Consider the following 20,192-nt stretch of genomic DNA (forward strand, 5'->3'; position numbering starts at 1 on the left):
CACCCTGGAAAACTTCCCAGGAGGTCACCCATCCTCAGATTTCTCCAAGCCAAGCACGCTTAACTTTGGAGTTCTTAAGTTTGGGCTTCCGAAAAGGAAGGTGCACCTTGGTGATATGGATAGTACCATCTAACCTTTTAAGTCATACTTAACCAGAATCTCAGAACCGGGGTATTACAATCACCCCCACTTAAAGACACAACGTCCTCGTTGTGTGACCACAAATCACACCACAAACAAATCCCAGAATCTCCCTCGCTAGGTGGTGCCCTGGGTGCTCCTACCACAGGCGCACTCACGGTCGCAAGGTCGCTCTGATACCATCTGTAACGCCCCACCCCGGGCGGGCCCCCCCCAGACCGAACCGGGAACGCTACCCATAATTGTCCATCGGGTTGACGACTAGCTCCACAAATCACCGAAGGTCCTTTCAGCGTGCTTTGTCCTCACTCGCACACACCCTGGGAAACTTCCCAAGAGGTCACCCATCCTAAGATTTCTCCAAGCCAAGCACACTTAACTTTGGAGTTCTTAAGTTTGGGCTTCCGAAAAGGAAGGTGCACCTTGGTGATATGGATAGTATCATCTAACCTTTTAAGTTATACTTAACCAGAATCTCAGAACCGGGGTATTACAATCACCCCCACTTAAAGAACTCCAGTACTAATGCACCGGATCTCATCAGAACTCCGAAGTTAAGCGTGCTTGGGCGAGAGCAGTACTAGGATGGGTGACCCCCTGGGAAGTCCTCGTGTTGCACCTATAATGTAAAATACGGCAACAAATATAATTAAATGATAAGGTTTTAATGGACGAAAAATCTTAATGGAATTTTTAAAAATTTTTAGAAATTTTCTAGGATTTAATTGGAGCTCCTATGATGTATTTAGAGGGGATGCACTAATGGGGCCGATAAAAGTCTGTTAGGAATACCCGAAAGTAGGAGTTGATTAAGGAAATCAACTTAGGGTTTAATTGCACTAAACCTAAGTATTTATTATAAAATCTCTCCAACCCTCATAACCTACCCGACACCTCCTCTTTCCCCTTCCAGCGCTGAGCTCCTCTCCCGTGCCCTAAGCCGACGCGCCACCATCCCTCTTCCTCCCGCGAGCATCCGGACGCCGACGCCCTATCTTCCTCGCACACAGACCGTAGCCGCCGGCCTCTCCTCACGCGTAGGCACCATCTTCACCGGCGGCCTCTCCTTCCTTCCCTCGCGCGAGCACACAACAGCCGGCGATCCCTTCTCCTCATCCCCGAGCCTCACCCACAAACGTCGCCGACCACCTCTACTCGACGTCAACCCCAGTGTGCCCTAGCACCGATTGCCACCACACAGCCGCTGATCCTCATCTCGTCGAGTTGTGCCCTAGCTGATTAGGTGAGTATTCCCCTTATTTGTTATGTGATCAATAAGGTAAGGGCTAGGTACATAGAAGCAGTGGGATGTGCCGACTGTGATGATCTTGTTTCGTCTTGCGCTATTTTTGGTTTTCCCGATTGGATTTGGGTGCTTGCAATTTGGTATGGTTTTAGCGCAAAGTTCCTTGATCGGTTGCTTCGAATTTGTGATACTTTGATAGGTTCATGGCGTTTTGTGTTGTCTTTACGCTTAAGGTGATATTTGGGGGTTTTGGTGTCTAAGATACCATGCTTGGGATGACTGACAGTTTGGGAATCTTGTTTTATTTTCTTGAAGTCTTCTTGCAATTGCTGGCATACTATGTTTGGGAATGTTTGTCAGTTCTCTTATGAAATAGTGAGGGTATTCTTGTAGTGTTGTTGAGAATTCGTATTTGGACCTCTAGATGTTTTCTCCTTTAAGTTGTTCTCCGAATTGTGAATGTTGCAATTGCCTTCAAATTGGGTAAGTTGAGTCGTGATTTTTATGTTGTGTTGGTTCTTCAAGATAGTCTTGAATTCTGGACAGATTTGGAAGATTATGAGGTGTTGATTGGATTTCAGTGTTTCAAACAGAACCGGTATTTTTGGTTTGGTTGTTTGGTGCGTCTATTTCGTGATAGGTTGAGGGTTGTTTTAGGAATGGATTGTTTTTAATTTGGTGTAAGGTTAGGTTGATTAGGTCTAGATTCTAATCTAATCGATTGGTGGAACGATTAAGGTTTAACAAAGTTAACTCTAGTTAATCAATGGATTGGATTTTAGTCGAAGATTTGTTTTAGTTAATTAACTTAAGTAATTAGTTAAATCTGTATATTATGCATTACAGGACTTTGATTCAAGTCGGGCGTCTCGACGAAAGATTTCTGGATTGGATCTTCTATTGAGGCGGGTACTTCTTGCTTTGTTTTCTTTTAGTACTTTGACCCTAGTGCATGAATTATTTTGGATGAGGACTGTGTACCTTGACTCCACTCTTATTTTTCCTGTGCTTGATACTTCCATGTGATCTTTGAGATATTCGTTTCCATATCTATACAGTCTCTAGTTGTTGTCCATGATAAGTAGCAGATATTAGATATCATATTTGTATGTTTGACTGTTGTTGATTATGTACTATACTGAGCATGTTGGCTTCATGTAGCATACCTGTTTCTGCTTATATATATATGATGACTGTTGCATTGTTTGCATCATGTCATTGCATGCATGCCGCATCCTCGGCCACTCGAGAGAGTTGTAGCTGGAGTTGATGCCGCTTGTCCTGTCGTGCCGCACTCGGCCATTCGTGCGAGTGGTAGCTGGAGTACGAGCAGCAGGGACCCCGTCGCAGATGTAGCTAGTTAGCTACTATGCAACTGTCCCCTCGGCCATTCCTGTGAGTGGTAGCTGGATGTCACTGACCCGGCCTCTCGACCATACAGGGGTCATGGTGCAGAGAGGTGGGCGGGAGTGACCATCCGTGCATACGCTGTTATTATATTTGCTTGGGCTGCTGTTGTTTATATATGCTGTTATTGCTTATTTATTGCTGTTGTTTACATACGCTGTTATTGCTTGTGTATACCTTGCTTGTTGTCTCTGTAGTTATGAGTAGTACTGTAGCAGATTAGTACCAGTTCTGTCCCACTATACCTAGTCTAGGATATGACTTCAGGTATGAGTGCTTATTTTGGTTCTATTGTAGTATCTGCTATTTCTTTTATGAGACTGTATACTCTTGGCTCGCTTTCTAGTTATATGTTATGTTCATGCACTATCTCTTTCCTTACCCGCTGAGTTCCAATACTCACCACCCCGTAAAAAAGATATTTAATTGTAAATAGTTTTTCAAATCACAACTCATGAGGTGTTCTGTTGAAAAATCTATGTATTAGTACGATTTTGCACATAGTATATCATATTTATTGTTTCAGCCATAGATAGCTGTGAAGTGAATATTTATTCAACATCCTTCTAATGGTCTCTTGTAAGACTCTATTCTTTTTCTCAACAACTCTATTTTGTTGAGGTGTCCTAGAGGTAGAAAATTCATATTTATATCCATGTTGTCAGCAAAACTTGGCAAATCTCTCATTTTCAAATTCACCTCCATGATCACTTATTAATCAATTTATTTTTGTAGTTTTCTCATTTTCTACTCTTCTATAAAAGGCAATCAATGTTTCTAAGGTATGATCATATGTTTCAAGAAAAATACCCAAATGTATCTTGTAAAATCATCTATCACAACTAAACAATATCTACTATCATTCAAGGAAACATGCTTACTACTATTAAACAAATCCATGTGCAATAGTTCGAATATGGTAGATGTACTCAAAATAGTTTTACCTTTGTGGTAACTTTGATTTGTTTACTCATTTGACATACATCATACAATTTGTCTATTTGAAACTTCAACTTTTTTTTCCCTTTTTTTTGAAACTTCAACTTTAGTAATCCTTTCATCAACTCTTTCTTTAATAGCTTTTTGATGTTCTTCATATTGGTAGGAGCTAGTCTCTAGTGCTAAAGCCAAGTTTTTTCTTCTTTAGACATAAAACACTTAGCAAATACAATAGTAGCACTAAATAATTCAACTTAATAATATTCTCCTTCCTATGGCCAACAAGTTTGGTAGTATTTAGTTCACTATGTTTGATTAGACATTGAGATGAATTAAACTTAACTCTATATCCTGAACACATAGTTGACTACACATAGTTGACTAACATTTTGAAGATTGAATGTCATACCTTTCACTAATAAGACATTCTTAATCATAAATTGTTTAGAAATTTGAATATCTCCAATTCTTATAACCTTCAGTTCACCACTATTACCGAAAGAAATGATGCCTTTATTTTTATTCTTAAGTGATGAGAATTTTGATGAGTCCCCCGTCATGTGCCTAGAGAATCCCTTATCTATAAATCATGTTATTGGATGGTCCCCTCGGTGCATGTCTATTTAAACACAATGAACTAAATGTTTTGACATCCAAATGTTGGGTCCGATAGCATCAACAACATATTGCTTAAGTACCCAAGCTTGCACAATTTTAACTTTTGAAATATGATTTCTACTAATTATGGACATAAATTTAACTTCTTTGTGCTTTGTTTTATACCCTAATCCTACTTTGTTATGAACCACCCTTTGACCTTTTAAAATCATGTCCAAATATGTAGAACTTAAAGTAAAATTTTCCAATGTACTTCTAAGATCATTTACTTGCAATTTCAAAGATGCATTTTTCTTTTTCAGCTCATCAAACTTGTTAGTAGTAGTTTCATGATGGCGTACATGCTTCACATGGCATAGGATAAAATTTAAGTGACTTTAATTCATTTTGTAGTTCTTTAACTTGAACTTTTGATCTAGATAAAGCATTTGTTAAGCATGTAATGATAGAATATAGCATATCTAATTTAGGAGAAGTTACCTCATTATCACTAGATGATGACTCGCATGAGAACTCAATTTCTTCTCCATGGTTTTCTTCTTCATCTTCAACTCTCAACATTGTTCAATGCCATGAGAGCTAAGTGTCTTAAAGTCCTTCTTTCAATTTCTTCATCCGATGAACTAGATGATGAATCATCCCATGTAGCCTTCAAAGCTTTCTTTTTCTTTGACTTATCATGTTGTTTCTTTAATTTCGAACAATTGGCTTTAAAGTGCCATTTCCAATTGCACTCTAAACAAATCACATCGGATTTTGAATTTAATCTTACCAGAGACTTACCCCTTCTTTTGTTATCACTAAACATCTTCTTGACATCCCTCTTGTTGAACCTCCTAGAGTATCTCATCATCTTCCGAACAAAGTTAGCCATCTCATTTGATGATAGTTTCTCATCACTATCACTATCTTGTTCAGATTCAGAGGAGGACTCTTTCTTCTTCTCCTCCTTTTCTTTGTTTGTCTTCTTGCTCTTTTCACCTACAACTAATGTTATACCTTTCTCCTTATGGCTTGTATTATCTAGTCATGCAATTTTAGTTCACAAAATAATTTATCTAGTTTTACAATTGATAAATCCCTTGAAACCTTATAGACATCAACTATTTGATGATCATAGTGAGTTTCTTGGGAAGGATGTTAGCGTATACTTAATGAGATATTGGTTCTCTACACTTTCTCCAACCGAATGAAGACTATTTAGAAGTCTCTTGAACCTTCCATGTAGTGGACTTACCGTTTCTTCTTCCTTCATGATGAAATTCAACATTTGACTTACGAGAAAGTCTCTTTTTGCAATTCTCGAGTTCTTTGTTCATTCATTTAGATCAATGAGCTTGCTCCATAATTCCTTAGTACTCTTGAATGGACCAACCTTATTTAGTTGCTCCGAACTCAGTCCACATTGAAGGGTTACGATAGCCTTAGCATTTGCTTGTGCCGTCCACTTTTGTTCAACTGACCATTTGAAGATTCCAAATTTTTTCATCTTGAGTTGGCACAATGAAACCCTCAGTCACAGAGAACCAATTATCGATTTCAGTCATGAGTTAGTTCTCCATGCGACTCTTCTAATAAGAAAAGTTGTTTCCTTCATAGTAGAGTGGTCGAGGAGTACTATAACCCTCTTTCAAAGACATCTTTGTAGCTCAAAACTTTTGCTCCTTTGGATGTAAGTCGTCCGAAGCAACCTTACTCTAATACCACTTTTTAGGACCGCTAGAGCTAGAGGGGTGGGGGGTGGGGGGTGAATAGTTCACTTTGATTCTTCTTTGCAATGGATACTTGAAACTGAAAACACCATAATGTTAACACCTTGATTTATTTGGTCTCCACCTTCTTGAGGTGATTAATCTAAAGGTCCACACAAGTAATCACATATTCCACTATGAACTCTCCTTCTTGGAACAACTTGCAAAAACCTTTAACAACAAGTTTTCAAAGCTCTTAAAAGAAATAGCAACAAAGGAGAAGAAGAAAGGAAAGATTACAAGTTTTTGGCTTGGTTCTCCTCTTAATTGCATGAAGATTGAAGATGAGCCATATCCGTGGGGCCGACACTAGGGGTTGTTAATATAGTGGATCTACATTTGAAAATTGAAGATGAGAGTTTGACACTAGAATCAGCAAAAGAGTAGTCACTATATGAAAAACAACGTTTTACTTCGCCACGATTTACTTCATCAATTTAAATATACGAGGTAAAAGTGTATAAGCAACTTCGCTGAAAAAACTGACGAAGTATATACAAATATAGACTTCGCAGATTTAAAAACGCGGGCTTCGCTTTAAACTGAAATAAGCTATTACTTCGGAAAGTTATTAAATACCGAAGTAGTAACGTCGTGAATAGAATTTTTAGTGTTTACTCCGAAGTAATAGTACAAGAGTTAACTTTTATTTTGAGACCACTTTTATTTCCCCCCACTTTTTCGTTAACTTCCCTCTGCCGAAATAAGGTTGGACCTCCTCTTCCTTCCCCTTCATTTCAGTCCTCTCCGTTCCCTCTCGTTAGGGCTTCCCTCTGCCGAAATAAGGTTGGACCTCCTCTTCCTTCCTCTTCATTTCAGTCCTCTCCGTTCCCTCTCGTTAGGGCTTCCGATTTGGAGTCTTAGGCAACAGAGACGAAGGTTTCCTCGTTAGGGCTTCCGAAATAAGGTTTGGCAACTTGAACTTTCTTACGTAGGGTTTAGGTTACAAGTGTTTGAGATATACCGTATGTTTTCTTTCCTTCGATTTCTTTTTCTTATTCTTCTTCTTTTTCTCCTCCTTTATTTTGCAAAATCATGTTTTAGACGGTCTCCAATTTGTTGTAGGTTTGGTGCTATTCTTCCAACAAAGACAAGTGTTTGGAATTTTTTTTTGTTTTTTTTTTTCAGTCTCTATGTTTACGAGGTCATTACCTAAAAATACACATGCTTTTAAGTTAGAGTAAGACATGTGTTGTACTCTTACTCCTTCAAGTTGTCCCTCAAAATCTCAGTTCCACATGTATTAATTTTTCTTAAAAAAAAAATACCTGCCTCCTAATGCAAGCAAGCATAGCACCAGTTGAATTTAAATATCAACTATAGAAGATGGATTGTTTTCCCATGAGATAGCAAAAACTAATGTAACTAATGTGTGTTTTTGTTTCCTTGTTCAGACAATTTGCTAAGCAACCATCAACATTCATATACAAATCAATATTGCTAGAACACTCACCTTTATAATTTCTATTTTGTCCTTGCTCTCTCGGTGACCACTACACTCCTATTCAAATCTTGATGATGAATGCCTCCTTTCTTTATATAAATGTGATCAGATACTTTATCTTTGTCCTCTTGAAATGGATTGAAATAAAACAGAGATGCATCCAATTTCTATCTAATGCCTTGTGTTGTATACTCGATCCACAGTAGGTATAATTTGATAAAGAGTGATTACATCTCTCTATTATTTGCTACTCTCTTTGGCATAAGATAGCTTAGCATTTTCTCCACTAGGTAGATGATGATAATAACTTTTAAATACAACATTCACTAATAGTTATAGTAAATTCTCACCATCCTAACATAATTTGTCTTTGATCTACCTGTTTCATCCACTATGAAGATCCCAAATACAGCATTTCAGAATCAGACAATCTCAACTATGCTATCACTTATTGAGATTAAATGTGTAACTGCTTCATCCAGCACAAATACAATAATTTAATTTAACAATTTCTAACTATGATACCACTTAAGATAAATAATTTAATAAAATTCAAAGTAAATCTTTGGCTAAAAAAAATATGAGAGTAAAAATACAATAAAACTAAATAAAATTACTATTCACACTTTCTATAGTTACATCTCAAACCTTTCCTAACTCCTCAGGATGACAAAAAAAGTTCTAATAAAAAAACTTGTGTAAGCTCTCTGAAAATGTATCACACAACTTGTACAAATGCAACCCAGCATATCTCCTACATTCTGAAATGCTCCATCCACGAACAATTTATAACCACCATAAATTTCAAGAAATTTGGTTACAATTGGATTAAACGAACTCAAAACTGCCTCCATCACAAATTTCAACAATCACAACAGCATGATTATGAAAAACTAACTTTAAAATCAGAAATTAGAAGGGTTTTCTTTTACTACTATCAGGCTGAATGGTCTCCGACACTGGATTGCTGACAACCCAATAGATTCAATCTATTTAAGAGCGTTCATATGTCAAATGATTGAGTGTGCATGTTCGAAAAAAGACAAGTGTTTGGAAATTCAACTGGTGTCATGCTTTCGTTCTTTATATATCCACATATTGTACAAAATACGCATTATTTTTCTTCATGATGAGTAGAAAATATTGACAGCTGTTGGAATGAGTATAAAATATGGAACTGTGCTCAATATGAATTTGACTACCTTTTTGCAGTCTTACTCTAACGTTTGCTAAACATATATGTAGTATCTTCAGGTTTTGATCAAAGAACACATTGAGCTAGCGGTAAATAATTTTAGCACGATAATTCTGAAGAAGTTTCTTGGGATTCTGTTATACTATAATGGATAAATCCTGGATTTACTTAGATAGGAGGTCCAAAGAGTATGAAGAGGGTGTGGAACAATTCATTAGAAGTTGTTTGCAGAATCCACATATCGACCCCAATTTAATTCATTGTCCTTGTTGCAAATGCATGAATCTTAAAAAAGGAGCGGTTATGTGGATTCGGGAGCATCTTTACTTCAATGGTTTCAGTAAAAATTATTTGAATTGGATTTGGCATGGTGAGGCTGCGGAGAAGGATAGATTAAATTCGAGTGTCAACCAAGAGCCAACTGATAATTATCATAATGATTTTGAAACTGTTAATTTGTGTGAGGCAGCGTATGATAACCATACAGAAAATCCAGAAGCATTTATGAAGTTTTTGGAGGAAGCAGAGAAGCCACTGTATAAGGGATGCAAACGTTACACAAAGTTGAGTGCATTTGTAAAACTATACAATACCAAAGCAAGGCATGGGATGAGTGATGCTCTATTTTCAGATCTACTAGCAGATTTTGGGGACATGCTGCCAGATAACCACAATCTGCCATCGTCAATTTATGAAGCAAAGAAGACGTTGAGTTGTTTGGCTTTGAGTCATGAAAAGATTCATGCTTGTTCCAATGATTGCATCCTTTATAGGAAACAATATAAAGACTGCGTAAGCTGCCCGAAATGTGGCTTATCAAGATGGAAGCTAACCAAGAAAAATATTGAGAAGAAAGGTGTTCCTGCCAAAGTGGTTTGGTATTTCCCTCCCATACCAAGATTTAAGCGCATGTTTAAATCTTTAGAAACTTCCAGAAATTTAACATGGCATGCAGATAGCACAAGAGTTGTTGGTCAGTTACGCCATCCAGTTGATTCACCGTCATGGAAATTGGTGGATCATATGTGGCCCGACTTTGGAAGTGAGACAAGAAATATTCGCCTGACACTTGCAGCCGATGGAATTAATCCTCACAGCAATCTTAGTAGTCACTACAGTTGCTGGCCAATTATGCTGGCCACATATAATTTGCCTCCAGACATGTGCATGAAAAGGAAATTCATCATGCTAACGATGCTCATTTCAGGGCCGAAACAGCCTGGAAACGATATCGACGTCTACCTTGAGGTTCTGGTTGATGATTTGCAGCTCTTGTGGGAAGGAGTTGATGGAGTTTATGATGCTTATCGAAGGGAGGTTTTCACTCTTAAACCAGTTCTTTTATGGACCATCAACGACTTTCCTGCATATGGTAACCTTAGTGGATGTACTACACATGGTTATTATGCATGCCCAATATGTGGTGAGGATACTTATGCAAAACACTTACCAAATGGGAAGAAAATGTCATTTGTTGAGCATAGACGATTCCTACCACGATTTCATCCATATCGGAGGCAAATAAAGGAGTTTAATGGCATGGAGGAACTTGGTGAAGCAGGTAGGTCATTATCTGGAATTAAGTTGTTTGACAAGCTTTCAGACATAACATGTGAGTTTGGAAAGAAAACAAGTGTGAAGGGGAAAATAAGGAAAAAAGCAAAGGAGAATATTGTGGAAGGCATTGAAGAAGAAAAGTATGTTGGAGCTACAAATTTCAGTAAATGTTGGAAGAAGAAGTCAATTTTTTTCAATCTTCTATACTGGAAATACCTACATGTTAGGCATTGTCTCGATGTTATGCACATTGAGAAAAACGTTTTCGAGTCTCTGATTAATACTTTGATGAACATCAAGGGAAAAACCAAGGACAATGTGGCAGCTAGGTTGGACATGGTTCAGATGGGAATTAGGCCTCAATTGGCTCCTAAAATTAGTGAGAAAAGAACATATCTACCTCCTGCAGCATGCTCATTCACAAAAAATGAGAGATTACAAGTATGTAGGTCATTAATGGATATAAAAGTTCCGGAAGGTTTCTCATCAAACATGAAGAATCTTGTCTGCATGGATGAGATGAAGCTGAGTAGCTTGAAATCACATGATTCTCATGTTATAATGCAGCACTTTCTGCCAATAGTCATACGTAATTCTCTGCCAAAATATGTTAGATATGCTGTCATAAGATTATTCTTCTTCTTCAAAGATATTTGTTGCAAGATTATCGATGTAGCCAAGTTAGATAAGCTGCAAGCTGACTTGATTGTTACACTCTGCTTATTGGAGCAGTATTTCCCCCCTTCTTTCTTCGATATCATGCTCCACTTAACAGTTCATCTTGTTCGTGAAGTCTAATTATGTGGACCAGTCTACTTCAGATGGATGTACCCATTTGAAAGATGCATGAAGGTGTTGAAAAGTTACGTAGGCAGTCGAAAATATCCAGAAGGTTGCATTGTTCGGAGATATGCAGCAGAAGAAGCAGTTGAATTTTGTTCAGAATATCTCAATGACCTTGATCCTGTTGAGGTCCCTAAATCACTACGTGACCCAAACGCAAGCATTCCTGGATTCTCAGCAAGCAATTCATCAATCATCGTCCAACAAATTGATCTCCAACAAGCGCACTTGACTGTTCTAGAAAATACAGAAGAAATATCTCCATACATTATGTAACTGTACTGCATAACTAATAATTATATGTACTTGGCAGTCCATATGTATTCATGAAAATAAAACTTTAGAAGTAAAATTCTTCAGTGAACACAAATCCTTCTTGAAGACAATGTTTCCCAAGAAACAGAAAGATGCAAGGTGGATACAAGATGCTCATAATAAGAGGTTCATTGACTGGTTTCGTGCAAAGGTGATGTAGAAGATGCTAACATACAATATTTGTTAATCATTGTTTTGATCACACTAATTAATAGGAATGCATGTCGGTGGCTGGAAATCGATAGTTGCAATGGTGGAATGACATCGTCATTGAGATGGCTGGCCCATGGACCACGTGTGCGAGTCTTAAAGTGTGATAGCTATGTCATAAATGGCAATTTATACCAAACAAAAGAGCGGGATGATGAGAAAGTTTGTCAAAACAGTGGTGTTTCTCTACTTGCCAACACGATGCTTGTTTGTAGTGCCAAAGATAAGAATCCCGTGTTAAAGAATGTGACTTTTTATGGAGTTATTGAAGAGATATGGGAACTAGACTATCATCAATTTCAAGTTCCTCTTTTCAAGTGCGCATGGGTATCAAATGACAAAGGAATACAATACAATGATGAATGTGGCTTCACCTTAGTTAATCTGAACAAACGAGGCCACCAGAAGGATGAATTTGTGCTTGCAAGTCAAGTTAGACAAGTATTTTATGTTCTGACCCACTGAACAAAGGGTGGTCAATAGTGTTTCAAGTTCCAAATAGATGTTACGAGGGAGAAGAGGATCTTTGGACCATAATTCCCGAAGCTCGACCAATTGATAATGTTGATATTCATTGTATTCCTACACATGAAGGATACTTTAGATCTTCTAAAGAGGGTTTCTTTGTAACAAACAAGAAAAAATGATATTTTCCACTTTTATGTCATCTGCATTAATATTTATTGTTTTTACTAGTATTATTTTTACTTGTTCGTATGTGTTAATGTTATTTTTGTATCACGTCTTCTTTTATTATATTGTCACTGCAGACTTTATATACCGTTATCTCATCATTTATTTTCCTATATGCAGGGAAAAGAACAATGCGTCCTTAAAAACAGCGAAAAATAGCAAAATATGATGAGCCACGTGTAGTTGAGGACATCGAACTACACCAAGATGCTGATGGGTTAGCAGCTGCAGAGCTACGAGGAGAGACTAAAATAGAAGAACCTCCTATTACTGGGCAGAAGAAGACTCGGGGGCCTACATCAATGTGCAGACTTATTGCTGCTGCAAGATGGGGAAAAAAGTCGACGATTGAATATGATGACATAGGACGACCTGTGTACAATGAAAATGGGAAGGCACTATAATCTTTCATAGGCTCTGTTGTTAGATCCATGGTGCCTATTAACATAAAGTTATGGTCCACTGTTCCAGAGAACATGAAACAGAAAGTGTGGGAAGAAATATCGGTGAGTATAATCCAATAATACACTTCCTTATGAGATTGCTTATGTTTTTTTTTCATTGTGATTTTTTCAATATACAAACTGATAGCAATTACTGTTGTGTGTTACAGAATGTCTTCGACTTAGCACCTCAAAGCGAGGCGGCAGTGATGAGTTCAGCAGGCCAGAAATGGAGAGACTTCAAAAACAAACTCAACAGTAGGTTTGTCTGGCCATATAGAGATAATCCTGAAAAACTGAAGTCACCACCGGAGCAGTATCAGTATCAGATCCCATCTGCAATTTGGAAAGCTTTTGTTGATGAGAGGCTACATCCATCTTGGGAGGTACTTGATGATATTATCATGTTATATTTAAATTATTATATGCACCAAGATTTAAAACATTTAGGGCATTTAATTAACAAAATGAAGTTCTGTATATAATAAGTTCATGTACAGCAGGAATATATATAATAAGTTCATCATACTCCATCCTATTGTTTTTAAATTATAGCCATTCTTCTAAAAATTTACTTTTTTTACGTGACATAGGTCACTCATGAAAAACAAAAGGAATGGGCGAGCAATTGCAAGTATCATCACAAAATGTCTCGCAAGGGATACATTGGATTGGAGACTGAATTGGTAATCCATGGAACATTATATTATCCTTTTCATGTAGTACGTCATGTTTTAAATGATCGTTTTTTGGAATTGTAGAGGCAGAGAAAAATATTCAGGGAGGATGAGGAAGTTGATAGGTCATTCCTTTGGCGTAAGGCCCACGAAGACAAATCCGGAAACATCACAAATACAGAGACTGCTGAAGTTGCTGAAAAAATTGTATTATTTTAGTTTTATTTCAAGTTCATTCATAATAAGTGAAAAAAGTGTCTTCATTGGATATTTAATGTTACCTCCATATTTGTAGGACGATTTGTTGGACAAAAAAAGAGGGGAGAGTTCATATCTTCTGGAAGCAATGACGTATTAACTACTTCATTAGGGAGGCAAGAACCTTACGGAAGGGTTAGAGGTGTAGGGGGATTTGTGAAGCCCCAAGTCTACTTCAAAACTCCAAGGAAGAAGAGGGAGTTGGTGTCAAAGGCTTTGGCTGAAAACTTTAAAGAGCAAGCGGAGGAAACAAAGATTTTGAAAGCTGAAGTTGAAAAACTGAAGGCTCTTCTTGCTCGATTTATGCCAGAAACAAGTGATCAAGTTTCTGAACGTGTAGCATCTAACAAGTCATCGCACATGGCAGTTCAAATATTGGAAGATGATGTGGAAGTTTTTGAATGCGACAATTCATTCAATCAGGTTTTGTATTATATTTGGTACATTAAATTTGTTTCCTACCTTCAGATATTAAAAGATAATATCTTATTGTTCAGGGGAAAAAATGTCATTTGGCTTTGAAGAATAAGGGGAATGTGGTGGCATATGGCACGATAGTATCCGACGGAGGCCCAAATGTAATGCTGCACAATGCTCCACTTGGGGAAGGCAACTTAAAGGTGTCTGTTGATATTGTTTTACATGAGGAAGCAGAGCTTCCAATTCCACTTAAGTCGGGACCAACAGTAATGGTAGATGCTGTTGGAACTGTGGTTGGCTGGCCAAAAGAATTGGTGATATTTCCGACGACAAAGGTATTTTCAGTTCACTTTTCTGTTGCTATAGTTATATATTTTGCTATAATTATTTAAAATTATAGAAAAAGAAGAAACCTGCACCACCATTTGCTATTTTGGAGGTTCCTGATGAGAAAAATAAATTCAAGGAAGTTGAAAGTACTCTACCAATGCCATGCAAGTTTTTGTATTCTTTTGTTGTTAGACTGATGACTGAGGAGGAGACCATTCCTATCGAATTTGATGAAGCCATGTTTGGACGTAATGTAAGTACATCGTTGTTGAGAGAGGATATCATGCGCTGTATGGAAATGAGAGAGATAGGGTCCAGGCAAATTTTGGTTTACATGGGGTAAGTTATGTCTTATATACAATTCTTCTCTTTGCATGAGTTCATGTCTTAAGTAACCATGTTTTTTATTACTTGAATGCAGTTACTTGTACAAGTACTTGAAGGAAACAAACAGGGCTGAGTATGTGTCGTTTGTGGATCCCAATAAAATACCAGCCGCTCAAGATGGCAGTACCTCTTCACAACACATTGCTAATCAGTTGAAAGCATCAAACGGAGACAGCATATGCCTTATCCCATACAACACTGGGTATATTTTTAATCCCTGCTCAATTCCTAATACATAGTAGCTTAGCTATATATTGACAATCGTGCAGAAACTGTTAGGATGTATACTAAAAGCCTAGCTTTTGGTATAAAACATTTATCTAGAAATAAGAATCACATTAGTCAAATATCTATATTTGTGATAAATGCAGTTGTTCAATTAATTTATATTGTAAATAACATGGTGTGTGGTGTCACACACAGAAGATCATGTTATCAGTACCTTATAAATTATAAACAGTAGCTCACGACCATGATGGAAAGGAACAAACCATTAGAAGATCGTAGTGTAATTAGGTGTTAGTTTATCTTAACTATATAATTACACTAGTACACTAAGAGTGTATTGAGTAGGACCATTAGAGGTCGTTTCTTTTATACTGACTTTATAAAGAAACAAAGACCTCAGTTATTATGGAAGTGTGTGCTCTTAATCCTAATATAATAATAAGCACATATATTTGATATTTATTTCTTTAATTTATCAATGGGTGAGATTTAGTTCGATAAATCAATAAGTCCGATAAGTTGGGAAATGATATCACTTATAGTGTGTGTTGTTGATTATAGAAGGAAACTGTGTCCTAGTAATCTAGGTTGAGAATGTCCCCAAGAGGAGCTCATAAGGATTGTCATGTTAAACCCTGCAGGTGGACTTAGTCCGACATGACGATGAAGTTGAGTGGTACTACTCTTGGAGCTAGATATTAATTAAGTGAGTTGTCAGTAACTTACTTAATTAGTGGACATTTGTTATCTTAAACACAGGGAGACTAACACACTCATAATAAGAAGGAGCCCAAAATGTAATTTGGGATTGGTGCGGTAGTTCAATAATAGTTCTTTAGTGGAATGAATTATTATTGATGAAATTAAGTTGTGTGTTCGGGGTGAACACGGGAAGCTTAATTTCATCGGGAGACCAAAACCAATTCCTCCTCGGTCCCTATCGTAGCCTCTTGTATATAGAGATTTATACCCACCACATACCCACCTTCTTACCCATCCAATGGGGCCGACCAAGCTAGCTTGTAACCCAAGCTAGGGCCAGCCAAGACCAAGTGGATGAGCCAAGTTGGTGGCCGGCCAAAGCTTGGGTCCCAAGCTTAGGTGGTCGGCCACTAGAATATTAAAAAGGATTTTTATTAAAATTATTTCTTATGTGGATATCATGTTTTTAAAAGAGAGTTTAAAAAATTAAAATTTTCTTTTATAGCTTTCTACAAAAGATTAAGAGAAGAGATTAATCTCTTTCCTTATTTGTAGTTTAAAAGGATGGTTTTAATTTTTGGTAAAAATTTTCCTTATTTGTAAATCATCTACATGTTTAAAAGAGAATTTAAAATTTGAAATCTTTCTTTATTTGTTGATTAAAGGAGGATTTTAAATTTTAAGAAAACTTTCCTTTTTAACCATGTTCATGATTTAAAAGAAAGTTTAAAAAATTAATAATTCTCTTTTATTAGTTTCTACAAAAGATTAAGAAAAGATTTGATATCTTTCCTTATTTGTAGATTAAAAGAGATTTTAATTTTTAGAGATAATTTTCTTTTTATCCACATGTTTAAAAGAAAGATTTTAATTTATTAAATTTTCTTTTTATAAACCAATCATGAAGGGATTAAATTATTGGAGAAATATTTATAAATTTCCGGAAACAAATTAGGAAGGTTTTAATTCTTGATTGAATTAAATTTCCTTTGATTGGAGATTTGTTGTGTGGCCGGCCATGTTGATTAAGAAGAGGAATTTGATTTTAATTAATTAAATTTTCTTTTTCATGGCAAAGGAATTAAGGAAGTTTTTATTAAAGTTTCCTTATTTGCCAAAACCAAGGATTATAAAAGAAGAGGTAGAGGAGCCTTCATGAGAATAGTCTCTATTATTTTTCTCCCTCTTTTCTTCTTTGGGTGTGGCCGGCCCTTTCTTTTCTCTCCTCTCCTTTGTGTGGCCGAAACTTCCTCATGGTGGAGATAGTTTTGGTGGCCGGATCTAAGAAGGAGAAGAAAGAGAGAAAAGAAGTCTCTTTTCTAGCATCCTTTGGAGCATGGTGGTGGTGGCCGAACCTCTTCATCCTAGAAGAAGTTTTGATGGCCGAAACTTGCAAGGAAGAAGAAGGTGCTTGGTGGTTCTCATCTCGGAAGATCGTTGCCCACACAACGTCCGAGGTTAGAAGAGGAATACGGTAGAAGATCAAGAGGTTTTTCTAAAAGGTATAACTAGTATTTTTCTTTCCACATCATACTAGTTATTTTTGGAAATAATACTAAATACAAGAGGCATACGATTCTAGTGTTTCGAATTTGTTTTCGATATAGTATTCTTTTGTTTTTCTTTTCCTTGTGATTTGATTGTTCTTTTCGGTTAACCTAAAGTTATTTTAGGAAATTAAATATTAGCTTTCCATAAAAGGTTTTGTCTAGTGGGTGGTGGTTGCTCTCATATCCAAGAAGGCCATGCGCCTCGCCACGTCAGTACTGGGAACCAATTATGGAAATTAATATTTAATGGAATTAATAACTTAAGGTGATTTGGGTCGAACGTGTTAAGTTCCGCAGGAGACCCAAGTTAAAACCTAAAAGAACAAATAGATTAAGTTTTGGATCAAACGTGTTAAGTTCCGCAGGCGATCCAAAATTTAATTTAAAAGAACACATGGTAGCTAGGAAAAGGTTCAGACCTTTGTACAAAATTTTTGTACAGTGGAACCTCTAGGTTTTTCGAGTAGCAACCAACAGAAACCACTGGATCTTGACCGTTATAAACGAGGACAAAGATACAATTTATTTGTTGGACTCAATGGGTAATAGGAACCGAGATAACACTTGGAAAACTACAATGTGCAAGTATGTTTTAGATTATGTAGATTATGAATAGATTGATTAGCAAATATGAAATGAAATAAGTTCTATTTTTACAATGTAGTGGAGTGAGGACGTACCTTTGTATGAGGGGTAATCCAAAACGACCAACTTTCAAACAGTTGACGGTATGTCTTATTGAAAACATGCATTCCTGATTCTTATATATTTGGTTTTTCACTTTGCATTAACTTTGATTCATTAGGGTAATCTCAAACAACAAGGTTGTGTTGAATGTGGATATTGTGTCATGCGGTACATGAAGGAGATTGTTGAATGTGATGATCTACAGTTGGAGAGGAAGGTGTGTGAATTTCTTCCATTTTGAACAGGAATGCACATACTGAATCAAATCGTTCACGCCCTGCTACTGCTTTCTTCTCATGCTTTGATATGGCTTCTTTCCTTCTTTTTTTTCCTCGCCCTTAGATGACACCCTGTTTATGGGTTTATATAAAACTGTGTTATGCATAGTTCTATTAGTAGCTGGGGGAAATTAGTAACTGATTTGGGCATGATTACCTTATAGACCTAATAAACTATTAAATTTATGCTTACCGATGATTGAGAATATAGAAGGCTGTCAAGGAACAACTATAATAGTCTTGCTATTAGCACTAATGTTATAAAATGCTTTTAATTAATACTAGTCATTTGCTAATAACAATGACAAAACCTTTCTAGACACGTGCTTAGTTTAAATCAAATCCAATAGAACCTTAGGCATCAAAATATAAACTGTATTATGAGTTGAAATTTAGATGTTTTAAGATGAGAGACAAGGGATCATAAGTCATACCTCGATATTGAACATTATTTATGACAAAAGTGGGTAGAATATTGACATCTCCACGAGAACCATGCCCAAGCTAACATAAGAAAATGTTCAGCATATCAGCTAGGCTACTTGAAAGATCCAGTTATTTGTCCACACCGCTAATTCAGTACTTTCGTGTTGTGTGATTATTGAGCAAGTCTCATTGTACAATTTTTTGTTTTTTTGTCATAGTGCATGTGAAATTGAGAATGCAATACATTAATTTAACTGAGCATCTAATCACCATGCGATTGGAACTACTAAAACTTAAGGTTCAAAAAACTGTTGGATCATTTTTATTGCACATTTGATGAAATGTTATTGTTACTATAAGAGTGCATATAACAATACATATTTATTTGTCTTATCATACTTTTGTTAATTTAATTCATGAATTTTTTTGTCAACTTACTATGTTTTGATTTAGTGTTTTCAGTTACAAAACATAACATGATGATTCTTTCTAAATTGCAGTTTGCAGGTTGTGTGAAGAACCAGTACTATACGCAGACACGATATGATGAAGTGAGAATTGAATGGAGTGAATTTGTGTACTCGTATTTGAAGTGAATTGCAAGTTGTGTGAATGAACCAGTACATGTTTTTGGTTTTTTATAGCTTATTTTGATCATATTTAGGGAGATTTGTTTTGTATAAACATATGCTGAAATCATGGCTTGTTTTGATCAAGGCTTATGAAGTTACCTTTTGTGATGCTCAAAATTACTGAAGTCTAAAAATAATGAAGTAAAAAGAGAAAAAATACTTCACTTTATTCATAAAATCCGAAGTAAAATCTACTTATAACTTCGAAGCAATATAATTTGTTGCTGTAAAATAGTATCAACTACTTCGGTTATTACCAAAAATTTCGAAGTAGTATCTATCTATTACTTCGATCCAGAACGAAGCTAAATGTAATTTAATCGATAATTACTTCAGGAATTAACGATATATGATGAAGTAAAAGTAATCCATTTACTTCATTTTTAATCGAAGTTAAAGTAGGTATATTACTTCACAACAAATACTAAACGATGAAGTCGAAAAGGATTAATTACTTCGGTGTTTTTAAAAACCGACGAAGTTATATGCACTTTTTACTTCGTAATATGTCCGAACCCAACACCCAATACGACTTCATTTTTTCTGGGCCTACGACTTCGGAGTTTATCCGAAGTAAAATGAATCTTTTTACTACACGCGTGTCTACTTCGGTAAAAACAGGTATTTTACTTCAGGCAATCAACGAAGTAAAAAGTCGTTTTTCACATAGTGAGTAATAGAACAATAAGTTAACTTCGTGCCTAAATTTTCTTTTTTTATATGCTTCAGAATCGAGTGTTTCTCTACTTTTTGGTCATCGTTAATCGATTGAAGAATGTCTCAATCGATTACTAATTATCTGTTGAACGACTATT

The 20,192-nt window shown here is 36.4% G+C and overlaps 2 protein-coding genes, 1 long non-coding RNA gene and 1 pseudogene across 3 annotated transcripts; all 4 read left to right on the top strand.

The window, feature by feature from the left end:
* Positions 1-657: 657 nt before the first annotated feature.
* LOC122039205 lies at positions 658-753 on the top strand (annotated as a pseudogene).
* Positions 754-1,024: 271 nt separating this feature from the next.
* Positions 1,025-2,297, top strand: LOC122038632. Its single transcript, XR_006127912.1, has 2 exons — positions 1,025-1,384; positions 2,234-2,297. It is a non-coding gene; the product is annotated as an uncharacterized LOC122038632 (long non-coding RNA).
* Positions 2,298-9,044: 6,747 nt separating this feature from the next.
* On the top strand, positions 9,045-12,763 carry LOC122007859. The gene is made up of 6 exons (XM_042563390.1): positions 9,045-10,327; positions 10,526-11,029; positions 11,120-11,413; positions 11,502-11,582; positions 11,672-12,098; positions 12,509-12,763. Exons 1-6 carry the CDS (start codon positions 9,045-9,047, stop codon positions 12,761-12,763), a joined length of 2,844 nt encoding a protein of 947 aa, XP_042419324.1.
* A 27-nt stretch (positions 12,764-12,790) lies between these two features.
* Positions 12,791-19,467, top strand: LOC122007868. Its single transcript, XM_042563400.1, has 11 exons — positions 12,791-12,865; positions 12,973-13,188; positions 13,396-13,488; positions 13,564-13,618; positions 13,775-14,160; positions 14,235-14,492; positions 14,558-14,826; positions 14,909-15,076; positions 18,019-18,082; positions 18,160-18,258; positions 19,246-19,467. Exons 1-11 carry the CDS (start codon positions 12,791-12,793, stop codon positions 19,339-19,341), a joined length of 1,779 nt encoding a protein of 592 aa, XP_042419334.1. The 3' UTR covers positions 19,342-19,467.
* The last annotated feature ends 725 nt before the right edge of the window (positions 19,468-20,192 follow it).

This window comes from Zingiber officinale, chromosome 1A (assembly GCF_018446385.1).
Source record: "Zingiber officinale cultivar Zhangliang chromosome 1A, Zo_v1.1, whole genome shotgun sequence".
NCBI lineage: Eukaryota > Viridiplantae > Streptophyta > Magnoliopsida > Zingiberales > Zingiberaceae > Zingiber > Zingiber officinale.